The 18,797-nt window shown below is 32.5% G+C and overlaps 3 protein-coding genes across 3 annotated transcripts; all 3 read left to right on the forward strand.

The window, feature by feature from the left end:
* Window positions 1-2,248: 2,248 nt before the first annotated feature.
* LOC125830886 (membrane protein PM19L-like) lies at window positions 2,249-3,759 on the forward strand. The gene is made up of 3 exons (XM_049510066.1): window positions 2,249-2,378; window positions 2,693-2,870; window positions 3,531-3,759. The coding sequence occupies exons 1-3, from the start codon at window positions 2,249-2,251 to the stop codon at window positions 3,757-3,759; spliced, it is 537 nt and encodes a 178-aa protein (XP_049366023.1).
* A 2,844-nt stretch (window positions 3,760-6,603) lies between these two features.
* On the forward strand, window positions 6,604-8,808 carry LOC125831128 (MYB-like transcription factor EOBII). Its single transcript, XM_049510313.1, has 4 exons — window positions 6,604-6,644; window positions 7,487-7,701; window positions 8,127-8,256; window positions 8,375-8,808. Exons 1-4 carry the CDS (start codon window positions 6,604-6,606, stop codon window positions 8,799-8,801), a joined length of 813 nt encoding a protein of 270 aa, XP_049366270.1. The 3' UTR covers window positions 8,802-8,808.
* A 2,768-nt stretch (window positions 8,809-11,576) lies between these two features.
* On the forward strand, window positions 11,577-18,286 carry LOC125830868 (26S proteasome non-ATPase regulatory subunit 13 homolog B-like). Its single transcript, XM_049510050.1, has 6 exons — window positions 11,577-11,897; window positions 14,690-15,136; window positions 16,022-16,102; window positions 17,192-17,388; window positions 17,480-17,579; window positions 17,916-18,286. The coding sequence occupies exons 1-6, from the start codon at window positions 11,748-11,750 to the stop codon at window positions 18,099-18,101; spliced, it is 1,161 nt and encodes a 386-aa protein (XP_049366007.1). The 5' UTR covers window positions 11,577-11,747; the 3' UTR covers window positions 18,102-18,286.
* Window positions 18,287-18,797: the final 511 nt, after the last annotated feature.

Raw genomic sequence — 18,797 nt, forward strand, 5'->3', positions numbered from 1 at the left:
GCTCTGATAATTGGAGAGGTTGTTAAATTTTAACTATTTTATAAATATTGGCTACACTTTAAATAACAATCTTAAAATCGGTTATTTTCTGGACTATTCCCAAGGCCCAAGCCCATACCAATAACCAGTCACCGGCCACTCACCAGTAGTCTGGCCCATTTCCAATGGGCTTTTTCCAAGAGTCACCCTATGTTAGAAACTTAAAAAGACGTTTTTATGTGATAATTAAGAATAAAGGAACTTTCACATATAGCCACTCATAACTAACTTAATTACGCTTCGTAGGTATAGTTTGTTAATTACGATTCGTAGCTACATGTTACAGGGAGGAGAGTGGCGAGCGAGATTGGGAGAGGGAGGAGAGAGGCGAGTGATAGAGGGCAGAGAGTGGAGAGAGGCGAATTGTATATGTATATCTGTCAAATAATTGTATATATGTAACTAGTATACATATGTATTTGTATATCTGACGAGCGAGATTGAGAGAGGGAGGAGAGAGGCGAGCGAGATTGGGAGAGAGGAAAGAGGGCAGAGAGTGGAGATAGGCGAATTGTATATGTATATATATATATATATATATATATATATATAAAACTTATATACATATATATTTGTATATCTGACGAGAGAGATAGGGAGAGTGAGGAGAGAGGCGAGCAAGAAAGGTTAGAGAGTGGAGAGAGGCTAATTGTATTTGTATATATATCATGTAATTGTGTGTGTGTATATATATATAATTTGTATTTGTATATGTATAAAAGAGGACAAGTGACGTAATTAAAGCTAAAATTAGACCGCGAGCCATAATTAATTCAAACTATAGCTATATTGGCTTTAACTCGTATATGTTTGCCTTTTTGCGTAATTTTCCCTAAAGAATATGCTACGTAAAATTATAGTTAAATTTTATAGAGGGATGATGAGATAAATTGTGTTATATAGGATAGAGTGATATTGTTCAGTTCAAGAACTCTCATGTTAAGAAAATGTGAATGACGAAGATAAGAATGTTGAGGTGGATATCAATCTGCATACCAAGAGTTTGTAGATATAAAATATATTAGGAATGACAATTTTCAAGATTGTGTAGGGAGTGACTCCCATGAAGATTAAAGATACGAAAAATGAGATTGAGAGATATACAATAGATTCTTTAGTTAAGAGGTGTAAGGGGTAAGTATATAGGCATGAGGAAGGGTAGAAGTAGACCTAAAGAGTATTGGGATAAGATGATTAGAAAATATGCAAAATTTCAGCTCACAAGGACCATACAATTCATGATAGGAGAATGTGAAGATCGGAGATTAGAATAGAATATTAGTAAGTAATCAGACATATTTCATTCCATTTCTTAGAATATTAGTGTTATTCTTATTGATTTAATTCCGTTATCTTTATATTTAATTTCTGTCATTATTTGTCGTAACAACCTTTCTACCGAGAGGCGTATGCAGGATGGGGTCACCGGGTTCACGTGAAACCATGCTCCCCTCTTGAAATCATATACAATAGTGTTATATTATTATTATATTTTTTTATTAAATATAGATGTGTGAACCCACAATCAAAGTATCATATAATGCAATGATGATTGAGATTAGAAATTTGAATTTTATATCTATGTTTTATTTTATTTTTCTTTCTAAAATTAGGTACCACCTCTCTAAGTGATTATTGGTAGCACTTTTGGCGTTTTAATTAATTAAGCATTTTAATTTTGAACTTATAGATTTAAATTTTTATATATTTTTAATAATACGAACCTAAATATCAAATCAATTAAATCCATCTTTTCATAATAGTGCAACCATCATTCCGAAATCTTGAATACATCTCTGTTTCTACCTTTTCAAAAATAAGAATAAGGTCATGAATCTATGTACATCGTACTCTTTCCAAATTTCACCTATAAAATTTATTAATCATTATTAATACTCAATTGATTTCTAGCTATAGTTGATAGACATTGCATGCATGATCAATAGTATTAGAGAATCCAAAGTAGAACAAGTATGTGACACGTGTCCCTCCACCTGTTCACCATTGAAGCAATTAAACATAACACGTATCATAGTATAATTGTCTTATATACGTTACGTTGCACCACCTTTGCATTTCTGTCCTTTTATTTATAAAAAAAATAAAAAAATTAAGCCCCCAAAAATAATAGATTAAAGTTTCTGTTTTAATTGTTGTGTCCATTTTCTGAAATTCTGTGGAAGCAAAGAGAATTTTGGTGCAAGAAAAAATGGCTAGGACAGTAGCTAGGAGTGTTGCAACTCCATTATTGTTTCTAAACTTAATAATGTATTTAATTGTGTTGGGTTTTGCTAGTTGGTGTCTCAATAAGTACATTAATGGCCAAACTAATCATCCTAGTAACTTCCTTTCTCTCTTCTAAATATTTCATTTTTTTAGTTTCATACCTCAATTATCACTCTGATGTATGTTAGTTTTTCTTATCATTTTTCCTTACTTAAATATCATCATTGTTCAAGACTTTTTCTTTAGAAAAAACGAATAATTGATAGTTGAAGTATGAAACTTGTACATTTCATAGTTCAGGTGTGAAACTCAAATAATTGAAACACTCTAGAGTGTGTATTTGGTTGCTACCTCAAAATTAAATGAATAAAAAGTGTAGTTCATTTTCTTGATCATGTATATTTTTTTCTTAATTTTTTTTTTTTAGGTTTTGGTGGAAATGGAGCTACGATGTTCTTTCTAGTATTCGCGATACTAGCGGCGGTTTTGGGAATAATATCGAAGGTTTTGGGTGGAAATCATTTGAGGGCATGGAGAAATGATAGTCTTGCTGCTGCTGGTTCCTCAGCTATTGTTGCTTGGGCTGTCACTGCACTAGCTTTTGGGTAAACAATATTTTCTCTGTTCTCTGTTTCAGTTTATGTTGCATCAATCGATTAAATATCGAAATTTAGGGAAAAAGATTTTTTTTAAAACTATGTCAAGTTTATGAAATTGATCAATGTTCTAAAATATAGAATTTTTTTCATTGCATCGATATAAGAAAGAGATGGATTTTTTATGGTTTTTTAATATTTTAATTTTAATTTAAAATTATCAATTTAATCTCATTTAATTTACCTTTGAAAATTAGATATGATTTTTAAGAAGCGAAACGTGACCGTATCTATTATAAATTTAAAATAAAAATAATGAAATAACCCTGGTCTCACAGGTGGTTCCTCTACTTTGTGTCGCAACTCAAGAACACTCTTATGCCCATGAGTGCACTATCGTAGTTTTTGTCAGTTTCTTAGTATAGATATACATATGTACTTTGATTTTTTTTGAAGTTATATAACGGTTGCACGTGCAACCCATCCATCAAGGTGGGTCCGCCTTTGGTTGCGTTTAATCATCTCGTGAAATCGTGATGTTTTTTAAGTAAAATTATTGCTCGATTTTTAATGTGTTACATAAATTGGAATAGAGAAACTAGCCGATAATTACTTGATAATCATTTGTGTATATTTTTTTTTGTTAATTAATGAATCATATTTATGTAGGTTGGCATGCAAGGAGATAAATATAGGAGGGTGGAGAGGATGGAGGCTTAGAGTCCTTGAAGGATTCACTATAGTTCTAGCATTTACACAACTCCTCTATGTTCTCATGCTTCATGCCGGAATGTTCAGCAGCCGTTACGGTCCCGGTTACCGAGAGCCAGAATATGGCTCCGGCAGAGTACCTCCGGTGGGAGAAAAGGGTGTAGGAGTACCAACAACAGCGGTGTAATCAGTAATGTGAAAGTAGACTTAAGAGATGGGAGTTTTGGACTGTAAATATGTTCTTGTGTGGGTCTTAGGTGGAATGTTTAAATTAAGTTGTGTATGTTTGTAGGACTAGATATGAGTTTTTGGGCTTTACTAAATTTTGGAAATGATTATAGTTTGGTTGCCTATTACGAGCTATAGCTACACTTCCACCATTTTTTAAAATTGGGAAAAAGGAGAAATATATTTCTGAATTATTGTAAATGATATGTATATATCTTTCGTTATATTTTTGGGATATTGGTGTTTCTGTCGTCTAAAATTAGAACATATATATCTTTTATACTAACAAATATACGCGTGGCATAATTTTATTCGTCGATTCGATATTTATTAAATATCGAATCGACGGATAAGATTGCGTCACGTTTTTCTATTTAATCTTCTTGTTAGAGTGAAAGAACTTATATACTCTAATTTTTGGACGGCAGGAACATCAATGTCTCAAAAATATGACAGAAGATATCTATATACTATTTACTTGAGAGTATATTTGTCTTTTTCTCTTTAAAATTTGGTTGCTAAGCTTGCGCAATGAATAACCCGTATTGATTGAATTGCGTGTTTGTTCCTTGAAACCAAGGCCAAATATAGAAAAGATAGGGGTGCATAAAGTAGGGAGGTTTATGGTTATAATCAAGAAATCAAATTAAATTCAATTTGAACCAAATTAATTAAAATGATATTATTTGTATTGGTTTTGGTTTTACTTTTTTTTAAAAAAAAAATCTGCATTTTAATTATTTTATAATTATTTATTTATTTATATATATTATCTATAAATAAAATATGCTGTTTTGTTATATTTTAAGTAATTTAAGTCTTTTAACTCTTATCATTTTTTCAAATTCTAAAATTTTAGTGTACAATGATTTTAGTATTCTTAACTAAAATATTATGTTCATGTAATAATAACTCTTAATAGTTATAATATTGCTAGCTTATATAGGATCTACATAGCTTATATAGAATCTACAACAATTGTTTTGTTTATGTATTAGGTGTTTGTCTCTATCGAGATGTGTATGCTTTCAACAAATCGAAAAAAGATCAAAAAATCCAAATCAATTGTATCAAACCGACAATAACTAAACCAATGTATTGATTTGGTAAGAAATTTAAAAATTAATAAAATTGATTTGGTTTTAATTTTAATTAATAATTGATTTAAATCGAACCATGAGCACCCCTTAAGGATATATAAAGAATAAAATGGAGGAAATTGTGTTCATTTACTTTATTTCCACTTCTATCCATATATATTAGTTGTATTTAGGGGTGTTCACGGGTTGGTTTGGATCGGTTATTGGTCAAAATCAAAATCAAATCAAACCAAATATAATATACACTTATCGGTTTGGTGATTATCGGTTTCGGTTTGGTTTGGTTCGGTTATTAACCATACACAAAAATAAAAGAAACAATTCATTTAAAATGTGAAAAAAGTGACAACAATCCATTCAAAAAGAAAAATAGCTAGAATGACTTAAATTACTAAACTTTCAATCACTAAATTTACTATCAATAAAGCTGTAAAATTCACTATATTGGCCTAGAAGGAAGAGACAATAACATTTTCAGTCCCACAAAGAATTGACATAGACACTCATATACATGAAATCAATAAGATAAATGTTTCATCTTGGGCATTTTTGCTTTCAATAAGTAAATTATAAAGAAATTTTAATGAAAATATGTATAAGATCTTTAAAATTGTTTATAAAAATAATATAGTAAGTATGTATATTAGTAAAATATATGTATATAATTCATCGGTTCGGTTATTTCTTCGATTTTTTCGAATAAAATCATAACCAAACCAAATACTATCGGTTTTCAAAAATCTAAAACTAAACCAAACCAAACCTAAATAAAATCGGTTTTATTTTATCGATTTGGATCGGTTTTTATCCAAACCGTGAACACCCCTAGTTGTATTAATACAACTTATATATTTCAAAAATAGAAGTACAAAAAATACATATATAACTAAGAAAAGCAAGAATCTAGGCCTTTATGTATACTTCCAAAATCATGACATGAACAATACACCTGTTACTTCAGCTAATATAATTAGTGAAAAATATTGTTATTCTAATGAATCCCATTACCCAAAATGGCATCCAACAAATTATAATTAATTATCACATGGTGGTGATTATTGTGCACCAATATCCTTAAGAAGTAAGCAAATCAAACACTTGCCTCTTTCTTATTGGATTGCTAGTAGCTTTCACATTGAAAATTATCCACTGTTTATTTTACTAATTTTCCTAACTTAATTATTTGTAGCAAAACACATTATTTAAATATGTATATAGTTGTCTAGATGCATTACCCTAGGTTGTAACTTATACGTGGCCTTTCTAGTCCTCTCTTTTGAGTGGCCTAATCACTTTTGTGTTGTTTAAACCTAATAACTAAAATATACTTTGGTGACTTTGATCAAGATGCATGCTACCATGTCACCCAATCTCTTGGCAGTCAACAATAGCCAAGTTTTATAAGTTAGCAATGAGAATTATTGTGGTGAGGTGATAAATACTTTATTTTTAATTAAAAAGTTTTATGTTTAGATCGCTTTTGTTAGGAGTGCTTTATTCCTAATGTGAGACATTACAATTCTAATTAAAATTAATTTGTCTCTTCCCAATATGAATTTCAGTGGAAGAACTTCACCTGATATGAACTTTTCAGCACAAATTTGAATTTAATTTGATTTCAATATGAGTAGCAATGAAAATGCTTTACTTGGTCCCATATATAAGATTTTTCGATGTAAACTTAGATCTGGTCTGATCCTAAAATGAGTACCAGTGGAAGTGCTTTACCCACAATAGAGTGCTTGTGAGAGATTTTCTTATGCGATTTCAGACTAAGTATGATCCCAATTCGAGTATCTACAGTGAGAGCGCTTTACCTCCAATACGAGTATTCAATAGAATTGTTTTACTCCTAATATGCGATTTTTTAACGCAAATTCAGATTCAGTTTGATTTCAATACGAGTCCTAGTGGAAATAATTTGCGTTAAATTTTGAGACTTTTCGACGTGAATCCAAATGTAGTTTGATTGCCAATATGAGTACCAATGAAAGCACTTTATCTCAAATTTGAGATTTTTCAACATGAATTAAAATTTATTTTGATCCCAATACAATGTACCAATGAAAGTGCTTTAACCTCAATATTAGAATTTTCAACACGAATTCGAACTTTGTCTGATACCAATATGAGTGTCATTGAGAGTGCTTTACCCCAACAGAAGACTTCCAATGCGAATTAAATCCAATATAAATATTAGACATCAAATAGATAACAATGAAAAATGTTTTTATGGGTTAATTTAATGCAAATAATCATCGAACGAAAGGGTTTATTATTATTGTAGAAAAGTCATGAAATAAAATTGTCTCAAAATTGTATACGTGTGATGTTACAACTTCCCTTGGTTTTCCAAACAAATCTTTCAATGCCTTATTTGAATTTTCTAAGCGTAGTTAACTATAACAAGTACACGTAACTATTTTGGAAATATAACAATTGATGAGGACAAATAATATTTTATACTAAGTGCTATAATTAATGGAGTCATGTTTAGCTACAACTCATTTGTCATAAAAATTTGACTAATGAGTGAGTTTTTGGTGCAAATATAAATAGCAACATAACTTGCTAATTATGTCATAGAATTTTGAGGACAAAAGAGTTTAGATTAGATTGTTTCCTCTCTTATATATTGATTTTAATAATTAATAATATTTATACAAAAATGGGAATTAGGTGGGGAATTATTGAAGAAGAATGGAGAAAAGGTCCTTGGACAGTTGAAGAAGACAAATTGCTCATTGAATATGTCAATTTGCATGGTGAAGGCAGATGGAATTCTGTTGCTAGGCTTGCAGGTAATTACTATATTTTCTCTATTTTAACTCTTTTTTACCTATCATCGAGTGAAGGAATGAATAAGATTCTTTCATTTGAATATATAATCAGTCCCAATAATAATATCAAACATCCGATTAGAATACAAAAAATAATGATGTATATATGTACCATTTCCTTCTCATTCACTTTGATCGATTATGATCAGAAAATTTCTCATCTTGATAGGAACTTTTAGAAAGAAAAAAAAAAACTAATAGCTGTATTAATTAGCGGTAGAGCTCGTATTTGAAATAATATAATTTTAGACGCTGCCTATATTTTTTTGGCTATATGATGGTGTAGTTCCTTGAAATTTAAAACTCGATTTATTTTCTTTGGCTATATGATCGTGTAGTTTCTGGGAATTGAAAATCTGATTCTTTTTATTTCTTTGTCTAATCAGGATTGAAAAGAAATGGAAAAAGTTGTAGATTGAGATGGGTAAATTACTTAAGGCCAGACCTTAAGAGGGGGCAAATTACTCCATATGAAGAGAGGATCATTCTTGAACTTCATGCTATATGGGGGAATAGGTAATTATTTGAAGTACTATATACTAATATTCAATATACACTAAAGTTCTTGATTATTCTTAAAAGAATCAAAATAATTTTGAATAATACTAACACGATAAAAATAATAAAATTGCAGATGGTCAACAATTGCTAGAAGCTTGCCAGGGAGAACTGACAACGAAATTAAAAACTATTGGAGGACTAATTTCAAAAAGAAGTTCAAGAAATCAAGTACTGAAAATTCTGAAAAAACAAAAGTCCATTTTTTAAAAAGACAACAGTTTCAACAACAACAACTACTGAATAGTCAAATCGACATGAAAAAGATCATGTCACTTTTTGAAGAAAATGAGAATAAAGTTCCAAGTCATGTACCAAAGCAAGAAGACATGACCATTTTGTACCAAAACAACACATTTCAAGAACAAGAGCAAGGTGGTTTCTTCTATTCTATGATTAATGGATATGCTAATTATGTGCCAGTGCCTGATGCCTCATCTAATGAAGACATCATGTGGGATATTGGCTTGTGGAATTTGGATGATTTTAATGTCAATCTTTAATCAGAGTTTTGAACTAGATCAGTCTTATGAAATGACCAAAGTCTTGATGGACAGATCTTCCATTCCCTTTAGTCGGCTCTATAAAATGTGAATTTGAATTTATCGAACTAGTAAATTTCCAATAAATCAAAAGACAAAAAAATGTTTCCACTTCTAGTAAGTTGGGAACCAAAGAAAGTTCCGATCAAGAGCTTGCAATTCTGAATTTTGTAAATTTTGTGATGTAACTGTTATCAAGTCAATATCTTATTACTGTTAATTCCGACAACATCAAGAGGATAAGCATTTACGATATTTCTTTAAGGCATTCAAGTAAAACAATCAATAGTATATGTGTGCAATTGAGTCAAGTATGTAATATGGTCCTGCTCTATATAATCGTCATAATCAACAATAAACAACAACATAGTCAATGCGGAATCCACAAGTGAAGTAATCTGGGAAAGATAGTGTATACACAACTTTATCTCTACCTTGTGAAGGTAGACCATTTAATTCTACTAAATCCTCGACTCAAGTTAAGCATAATACCAGCAAGTGTTGAGAAAAAAACTACAATAATAAAAAAGTCACGTATAAAAATAAAATAGAAGTATTTATATTATCTACATAGTTTATAATTTACTTATGATACATTAAGGATATATAACTCTTGAAACTATTTAAACTAGCACCCACGAAACATATGTAGACTCATCAAATTCTCTGGCTCAGAGTCAAACTCTCCACTCTAAGTCAACTATTATAAAGCCGGTGACGTGAGTGATGAACATCCTTCACTCTTAATTAAATATTTCGAATTTAAGTCTTAAACAATGATGTAGCTAAAATAGTCAGTTGAATATCCTTAATTAATTATACATTGATCACTTTTTATCCCAAAATTAGATTGTGTGTTAAAAAAATGATATTGTGTATATAGATTAAAAACTGTTTCTTATAAATATATATTAAATTTTGTATGATCTAAGTGAAATTCTTGACTTTGTCTTTGAACTTCTGGGGTCAGGGAAGAGCTTTAAGTCGTAGGCCTTTTTTTTAAAAAAGAATTCTTTAAAAAAAGAGTTAAAAAAAAGAAGAAGTAAATTTCGTATATAAAGATATGAGTTTCCGGGCTTAGACCGAAATGGAATCTTCGAAAACCGGGGCTGGAGTATTAGACCTGTTCTGCTTCGATAGAGGCACTGTAACCATAAGTGGAATAACAATCATTCGGCCGATTGCTCTTATCCTTCCTTCGCTGACACAAAAGAGAGAGAGAGCACTCCCCAAGCCAAGGATGTATTTGTTTCCTAGGCATGAAAACATAATTTAGAAATTCGATTACAAATTCATGTAAATTTAATAACTTTTGCTCAAATCCTATATATATTGAAAAAATTATAAATACTAATTATAAACTCAGTTATTATTAGAATATTAATTTGAAATTATTATTAATATACAATCCTAAAATTTTCTTTGCTTCAATATAGTCAACTTGATATGGTATTTGCTTTAGGGAAAATTGTATATAATAACAAACTGTTTATTCAAATTAAATGTTATAAATATACTTTGATTTAATTGTACCCTATAGCAAACTATTGCTATTTTCGCCACTCTCTCTGGTGGAATCTCACTCGCCACTCTCGTTTGGTGGCAGTCTCGCTCGCCTCTCTCGCTTTTATACAAACACAAATGTATAAAATGTGTTTGTGTTTGTATAAAGCGAGAGGAAATTGTATATATACATATATTTTCGTTCCCCTCTCTCCCCTCTCCCAGATCTCACTCGCCACTCTCCCAAATCTCACTCGCCTCTCTCGCTTATACAAACAGAAACGAAATGTATAAATTGCGCTTCTGTTTGTATAAAGCGAGAGAAAATTGTATATACATATGCAAATACATATATCTTCGTCCTATACACTTATAATTATACAATACAAAATTTTCCCTGTCCAGTTTTCTTTTGCCTTTCTCTCTTTCTCGTTTTATACATACACAGATTATACAATTGATCTTTTGTATACAACTGCTTTCTTTTGTATATGTATAGCGAATTATACAACTGCCTTCTTTGTATATGTATAGCGAATTATACAACTGTTTTTTTTGTATATGTATAGCGAATTATACATATATATGTTTGCTATGGAGCACAATTATTCAAACTTTGCTATAACCTACAATTATGAATTTTGTGTTTGCTATATGTGAAAGTTACTCTTTGCTTTATCATTGTGATGCAAAAAAATCTATCTTCTTACATCGCGAAAGAGCCCTCCATATTCTAGGCCCTTTCGAAATTAGCCCCCTAAAGAAACAACTATTCATAAGTGTGATATTTAGTTCTATTTTCATATATAATATGTCAAATATTAATAAGTCTAATTTCTAAATATTCAATGTTCATACTAACCATTATCATATTAAATATCATCATATGATTTTATTGATTAACATTAAATAATTATATAATAGTCTCTAACCTCATATATTTTTATCACTATTAATTAGATAAAAATAAACAAGTTTTATGAATAAGTAACACTTAATACACAACATGAATGGTAGATAAATTGAGATTGTTAATTTTTATGGTCTAACCTTAAGGACTCAAAAGTTAAAATCAAAAATCTAAAAGATCAAGATTAAATTTAAGAAATTCAATCTAAATTTATTTTGATTATATTTGAATTATAATTTTTTTATTTTCTAAATTAAAATTTTCATATTCAATCCAAACGTTTTGGACCTAAAACAATTAATTTTTGTAAACTTGAAGGATTATAGGGGTCAGTGTAATACAATAGAGACTAAACTGGACTAACCCAAACTCCATTATTCATTTCTTTATGAACAAGCAAAACACAATTTACAAGTCAGGAATCTCTCTCTTTCACATACACACACAGTAGCTGCTTCGTCTTCATCGGTGTTACTGAGAGAGTTTTTTCAGCCATGGCGGCACTTCAGTACTTGGAATCGTTTTGCAATGCTCATTCACAGCTTTCCGATTGGTACACTACTTTGGCAGATCTGTACCAGAGGAAGCTCTGGCATCAGCTTACTCTTAAGCTTGAACAGTTCGTTGCTCTTCCCGTTTTTCAGGTTCTCATTGAATTCGATTTAATTCCTGCGAATTTCGTTTGTTTTTTTGTTGTATTTGGACTTTATTTGTGTGTGTGTGCATGCTATGTTTTTTTTTTTTTTGTCTTTTTGTAAAGTGGAGATGATTGTAAGGTGAGGAATTGAGTGCTCACTAAACAAGGTGAAAGTTCAGTTAATAAGTCAACCAGCTGAGCTGCGAAGATTCTCCTATGCTATGGGTATATGTGGCTATAAGTTAGGGTTTATGGGAAGATTGTACTTATAGGATTTGGTTTGGGACGGGTAAGAATTGGTGGTTGTTTGGGCCTAGAAACAAGGTGAAAGTTTAGATAGTAATCAACTAACTGTGCTACTAAGATTCTTCTATGTTATGGGTTTAGGTAGGTATAAGTTAGGGTTTAGTAGAGGATTCGTGTTAGAGATTTACTAATAGGATTTGATTTTGGGATGGGTAAGAATTGGGGGTTATTTGAGCTTAGAACTATTCTATTGCTTTTGGAAGGGTTAGAAAAAATTGGGGCTTCGTACCCAAGGGTGTGACCTAATGGTCAATGAAGTAGGTCGAGCACCATGAGGTTTCTAGTTCAAATCTAAATAGAGACAAAAACACTAGGTGATTTATTCTCATTTGTTCTAGCTTTGGTGGACAGAGTTACCTAGTACCTGTTGATGGAGTGAGATTGGGAGGTGGCACATTTCCAGTGGAATTAGTTGAAGTATGCGTAAGCTGTCCCGGACATCACGGTTATTAAAAAAACATATAACATTGGGGCTTCCTGACAAGGAACAGGACGAAATGTATAAAAAACAGTAGTTTGGTTGTTTGTTTTTGGTTGATGGATAGCTCAACTGAAGAAGAAATGTTTTGAATTGGGTTATAGTAGAAATAATAATTGAAGTATAACATCCAGGCCAATTTCCTCCAGTCTTTGTGGACAGGTTCACCCTGCACTTTCTCTTGTTGGCAATAGCAGACTGCCAATAGAGTAGTGCGTGCAAGCCTTCAGGTGTCATGATTACCATTTCTAATTGAACTATAGTAGCATGGTGGATACTGCAAAAATAATGTATCAGCTGATAGTAACTTGAGTGGTGCTTCATTAATAGTTGTCTATTGTTCAAGTTGTTTGGGGGGATGGGGGAAAATGAAGGGGGGGGGGGGAGTTGAATGTGTTCCTTACGTATAGGACCTCTCTATAGCAGAAGTTTGCATATTGGGAAACTTGCGAATAATACAATACAACACCCATGAAAGAGGACCTTCCCATGCCAAGCCATTTTATACTATGTTTGGTATTTGAAAGCCCTGAGATTGACTCAGACGATCTAATCTTTTAAATATCTTTTTTGATAAGCGTAGTGTCTAAGCTTGTTTGTGCGCACCTCGACTTATTTCACGGGATATCTGCTACCTCCCACCAACACAAGAACTGGGTAACTCTGTCCACCAAGCTTGGATATAGATGAGAAGAAATTATGTAGTGTTTTTTGTCTTTTTTGGAATTGAACTTGCGACAGAGGGGAAGATCTAATCATCTAAATATTACAACAACAACAATATTTACAATCTTCTAAATTTTGATATGGAAAAAAAGAATTCACTAATATCTTGATAGGGAAGTAGTGTTGTAAAATGAATTTGTGATATTCACTTTGTCATTGTATGAGGATGTCTTCAAGGGAACTTTCATTGCAGATACTGAATTGTCTTTTCCTTTGAGAATTTTCTTGAAGATAACTGTAAAATGATTGATGATGGAGAGAAATTTCAGCATATTGTATTTCACAGCACCCTGCCTGGTGCTAATGGAAGGAAAATGAGTTTTTTTTTTCTTTAAAATCTATAATCCAAATACATTATGAGGTAAACTAAGCTTAATGCAAATCCATTCAAGACTTCCTCTAAACACTCCTTTGGATTATGGACCCAGGAAAATTGATTCAATGGAATTCCAGATGTTTTGAAGGCATAGAAAATAGTGTGCAGGATGTTAAACTAAACTGCATTTTGTTGTTATGTTTTTGGTGTAATCAATTATACTCAAATGACACTGCCTCTATAGTTGATGTTTTAGACTCAATATAGAAATAGAGTAGGAGTGTCTAGAGTGCATCTGTATATAAGGTTTGAGTACAACCCATGTACTTTTGTGATATAATACATCGTTACCATTTTCCAAAAAAAAAAGAAACTTATGTAGTATCTGATCTCCTTCATTTTAAAAAGCAAAAATACTCTCTTTGTATACAGTGCAAATTCGATGGTTTATATGTTCAGAGAAATGTACACTACTAACATTTGTTTAAAAAAAGATCTTACTCTTATTTGCATGTGTTTGTAGGTTTATACGGTTTGGTAGTCACATGTAGCATGAATTAGCATGTAACTGTTGATATATGCCTAATCATGCAATGCATCTGTATTGGCATAGGAAAACTATTAGGATCCTGATTCAGAACTTGGTGGCAAAATAAGCAGACAAATTATCCTGTGATGTTAAGGTTTTTTAAAAATTATTGTTTCAAATCATCTCAATTACATATCCCTCAAGAGAAATTCTCAATCCTGTATTAATGATTTAAATTGAGGTGGAGCTGATATAACTAAAATCATTCAATATTAAATCTTGTTTCAAGGGGTTTATTCTCCACAATTAAAATATTATACCATTATTATACCCAATTAATTCGGAATGGTTTGGTATTTTGTGGAACGGTAAATCGGCAAACCATAGTGAGTGGTTGTTTTATTATGCTTTGTTTGCATATAACACCTCTCCTCTTTATTTTAGGCTGGTGACGGACTAATACAATTGTATCACAACTTCATCACTGATTTTGAGACAAAGATCAATCTTCTCAAGCTTGCACATTTTGCGGTCATTGTTTCTCGGCAATACCCCGAGAAAGAAGCTGCTATAGGCTTCCTTGAAGGAGTGACAGAGAAACTTCATAATACTAAAGAGATACGGATAGAGGAGCCAATTCTTTATATTAAGATGCAGATTGCCCTATTTAAGCTTGAGCAAGGAGATCCAAAAGAGTGCCAGAAACTTTTAGATGAGGGGAAAACTACACTTGATAGCATGACTGACATTGATCCATCTGTCTATGCAAGCTATTATTGGGTTTCATCTCAGTACCATAAAACCCGCCAGGAGTTTGCCGAGTTCTACAAAAGTGCTCTTCTTTATCTCGCGTACACTTCAGTGGAATCTCTTTCTGAATCATTTAAGCTGGTATTTGTCATTTCTTATTTTGTCTTTTTTCTAAGGACTAATCTAAGAGTTTTCCATCCTAACTAGTTGGATTTATGACCCCTGTACATCGATCTGCCTTGCTGCAATTCACATGTTTGTTTTACTCAACTAGTTGCTTATTAATTGTCAATATGTTAGCTTATTTTACTAAACTATGGCTAGCCATTTAGTGTTATAACTCTCCATATAAATTGTGTTGAAGGAACCTGAATTATCAAGGGCGAGCCTTTTTTCTTCTTGTGGTGCCACTTTATCCTAAAAGGCAAGTGAACTTTGCTCCTCAAGGGGCAAGGCACCGGTGGTGTCGGTGAGAAAGATAAAAGATGTTCCATTTGACATGAGATGATAAAGAATATAGTTTGTCTATCAACGAATAGTTGATTGATGGAGCTTATTTGCGCTACTTTCTTTATTCGCTCCTTCCCTATCAATAAGTTTTGAACTTTTTGTTCAAAATATCTTTTTGTACTGCCCTTCTGCCTGAATCAAGTCCTAGAGTTGAATCTTATTCCACAAATTCATAAAAAGCAATACATCCTCCTTACTTATGTCGGAGATGTCACCAGTGTTATGAAGTTAGTACTTTGGCAACTGCTAAGCAATATTACTCTTGAAAGGAGAAGTGGTATTGGTCAATTGCTTATTGGATTATTATTGAGTGATCTTTTCTAACAGCTACTTTAGTTTTGTGTAGACGTACATATTTGTATATGTTATTTGCAATAATTTCTGCAATTCTAATTATTTAATTATTGTGTATCTGAAAATGGTTGAGTGGTCATCGGTTATAAAAAAAAATATGGTTGAGTGGTCATATGTTTTTGGGCTTGGTTTCGACCTTATTGTCCCTTCCATCTTGTTTAGGATTTGGCTTTTGATTTGTCCCTGTCGGCATTGCTGGGAGACAACATATACAACTTCGGAGAACTACTTGCTCATCCGATCGTAAGTTTGTATACAAACTTTCTTGTTTTCTATTCCATGCATTAGTCTTCTTTTTTATGGCAATGACTGTGTGGAGTGCTCATTCATGGAATATACTGCTGGTGTCCTTCCCAGGAAATGTCAGACTGTGTGTTGAGGTCTTATTGTGTGTTCATCTGTGATAGACTGAGAGCTTGTTAATAGTTCATCCGAATTTTATTCTCAAGTTTATCAAGGACTAATGCCAATGATAGTGTTGGCCAGATGGTTGAACTAGTTATGCCAGGAATTGACGTTGTGTGTAGTGTGGTCAAGTATCAAGTTAAACTGTGTAAAAATAGTGAACCCCACGGTATGCAGGGTAGGCTGTTCTATTTTGCTCTGATTCTGCTTTTTGGGTCTCTTGCTCGGTTTCAACTCACTGTTGAAAACTCCTCAACAATATTGTTGGATCTTCATTATGACTCTACTTCTATTATTTTATTTCAATTCACTGTTGAGAACTAAACTAGATGGTTGGACCTCCACTTTGATTCTGCAAATCTTCTCCACATACACCCCCAAACCTTCTGGGGCATAAACAAGAAGTAAGAGTTGGCTCTATTTGGGACAATTTTGGTTCTGGGACATGTATAATGTTGATCCATTACAGATGGCATGTCCAATTTTGCCTTAGTCATCCTGGCTATCCCTCTAGTTGCTTCTCTATTTTGTAGAAACAAAGTTCTTCTCATTGGACCATCAAATTTTGCTAATGGTCTCAAGCATCCATCTTTCCTACTTTGATTTCCTGAGTTTCAGTACATAGATTTACATGGACGGATGGGCTTAAAATTCCCTTCCGCAAAAATATGTGATTAATATAGTATAGGATGTATACAAGGACCAAGAGATATCAAATTGAAACTGAGAATTAATAATCTACCAAGGCACTGTATGAGAAATCACTGAAATCCCAATAAATTCCTTTTCCTCCATGTTTTTTGGCTTCAGTTGTGGGATGGACTAGAATTATGTTACAATAACTATAAAGTTGTTTCTACTTGTATCATTTGTGCTGACAAGATCATGTTGGTTCAATCTATGTTGACTCGTTCTAATTTGTTACAGATAAAGAGTTTGATAGGGACTAAGGTTGAGTGGCTCTATTATATTCTTGAAGCATTTAACACTGGTGATTTGGTTCACTATCAAAAATTGTGCCATGTCCATCAAGCTGCTTTAACTGCTCAACCAGCATTGGTGCAGAATGAGAAAAAGCTTCTCGAGAAGATCAACATTCTCTGCTTGATGGAAATTATCTTCAGGTACAGTGGCAGTTTTGCAGATAACAGAAGTTCTCATTACTTATGTTGTTAGGGTTGTTACTCAAGCTTTGGACAATTCATTTGCATGCAGTCGTCCAGCAGATGATAGAACTATCCCCCTGAGTGTGATTGCAGAGCGCACAAAGTTAACTGTGGAGGATGTCGAATATCTACTCATGAAGAGCCTTTCTGTAAGTTCTCATTAGTTAAATTAGAATTTAACTTCTGTTACTCTCACATACTTCCTTCAATCATGGCAGGCATAATAAATGTGCATCTTTATTGTATTATAGGTGATTTCAGCATCTTTCTATGGGTTGAGACTTGAGAAACTATGCTTTTACCCCTTTGTGTTTTGTTATATGCAAAAGGTTTTGCCAAAATAGTCGGGTCTTCAATTTTTATAATATAAATCCAAATGATCACTTGGTCTGCAATCTCATTTATTGCTTTATGCAGTGAGTGCAAGTACCTCCAGATTGGCAGTTCGCTACTAGTAATTCTTTGTTAATGTTGTCCTCCTGTAGGTGCATCTGATTGAGGGAATAATTGACCAAGTCGAAGGGACAGTTCATGTGTCCTGGGTGCAACCAAGAGTTCTGGGAATTCCTCAAATCAAGTCACTAAGGGATCGGCTAGACAATTGGGTTGACAAAGTACACACTGCTTTGTTATCCGTGGAGGCTGAAACTCCTGATCTAGTTGCAGCATAATCTTTTACTTTTTTTCCAGTGTCCTCTATCCGTAATAGCCACCTGCACGCACCTGTCTTCTAAAATTTACTTCTCGCAGAGAGCTGAGAAGCTAGGGACTGTGGTCTAGTTTTCATAGGCCTTTGTTTGTATGTCCCGGTTTATGTTGCGAAATTATTGATCTCATTGGTTTTATTTCTTCCGGATAGTTTCTTGTTCTTGTATTTTGATTACATCTTATTCAGATTTCAGAGTTCAGACTGATGACATCCAGTGCTAGACATGAAGCCAAGTTGTGAAATGACTATATTTACAACTGTTATGTTTTTGTTATTTCTTGCTCCTTCCTGTGCATTATAATTAAATAGCACCCAATATTACCACGTTCAATCAAACAGTTTACTCACAAATATACCTTGTTCTATACTTATAGGATCTTCCCTAATGACCTAGTGAATGATACCCATAGCTTCTATAGGATCTATGCTTTTTAGCATTTAGGGTTCATGAAACATAAATTTAGGATTGTTCTCAATTTATTGTGTATATTAGCCTATACATATTTTGTAAATATGACAGACCAAACTTATTGATCCAAAATGTAGGACCATTTGTGTTGACTTAGGTCCTCTTTCAGAAAAGATTTTTGGGTCTTACAAGGTGCTGGATCTATGAGCTAATACACACAAAAAAAATCAAAGAAAGTCACGTAATTCG

This window comes from Solanum verrucosum, unplaced genomic scaffold (assembly GCF_900185275.1).
Source record: "Solanum verrucosum unplaced genomic scaffold, falcon-dt-bn FXZP01000049.1, whole genome shotgun sequence".
Taxonomy (NCBI): domain Eukaryota; kingdom Viridiplantae; phylum Streptophyta; class Magnoliopsida; order Solanales; family Solanaceae; genus Solanum; species Solanum verrucosum.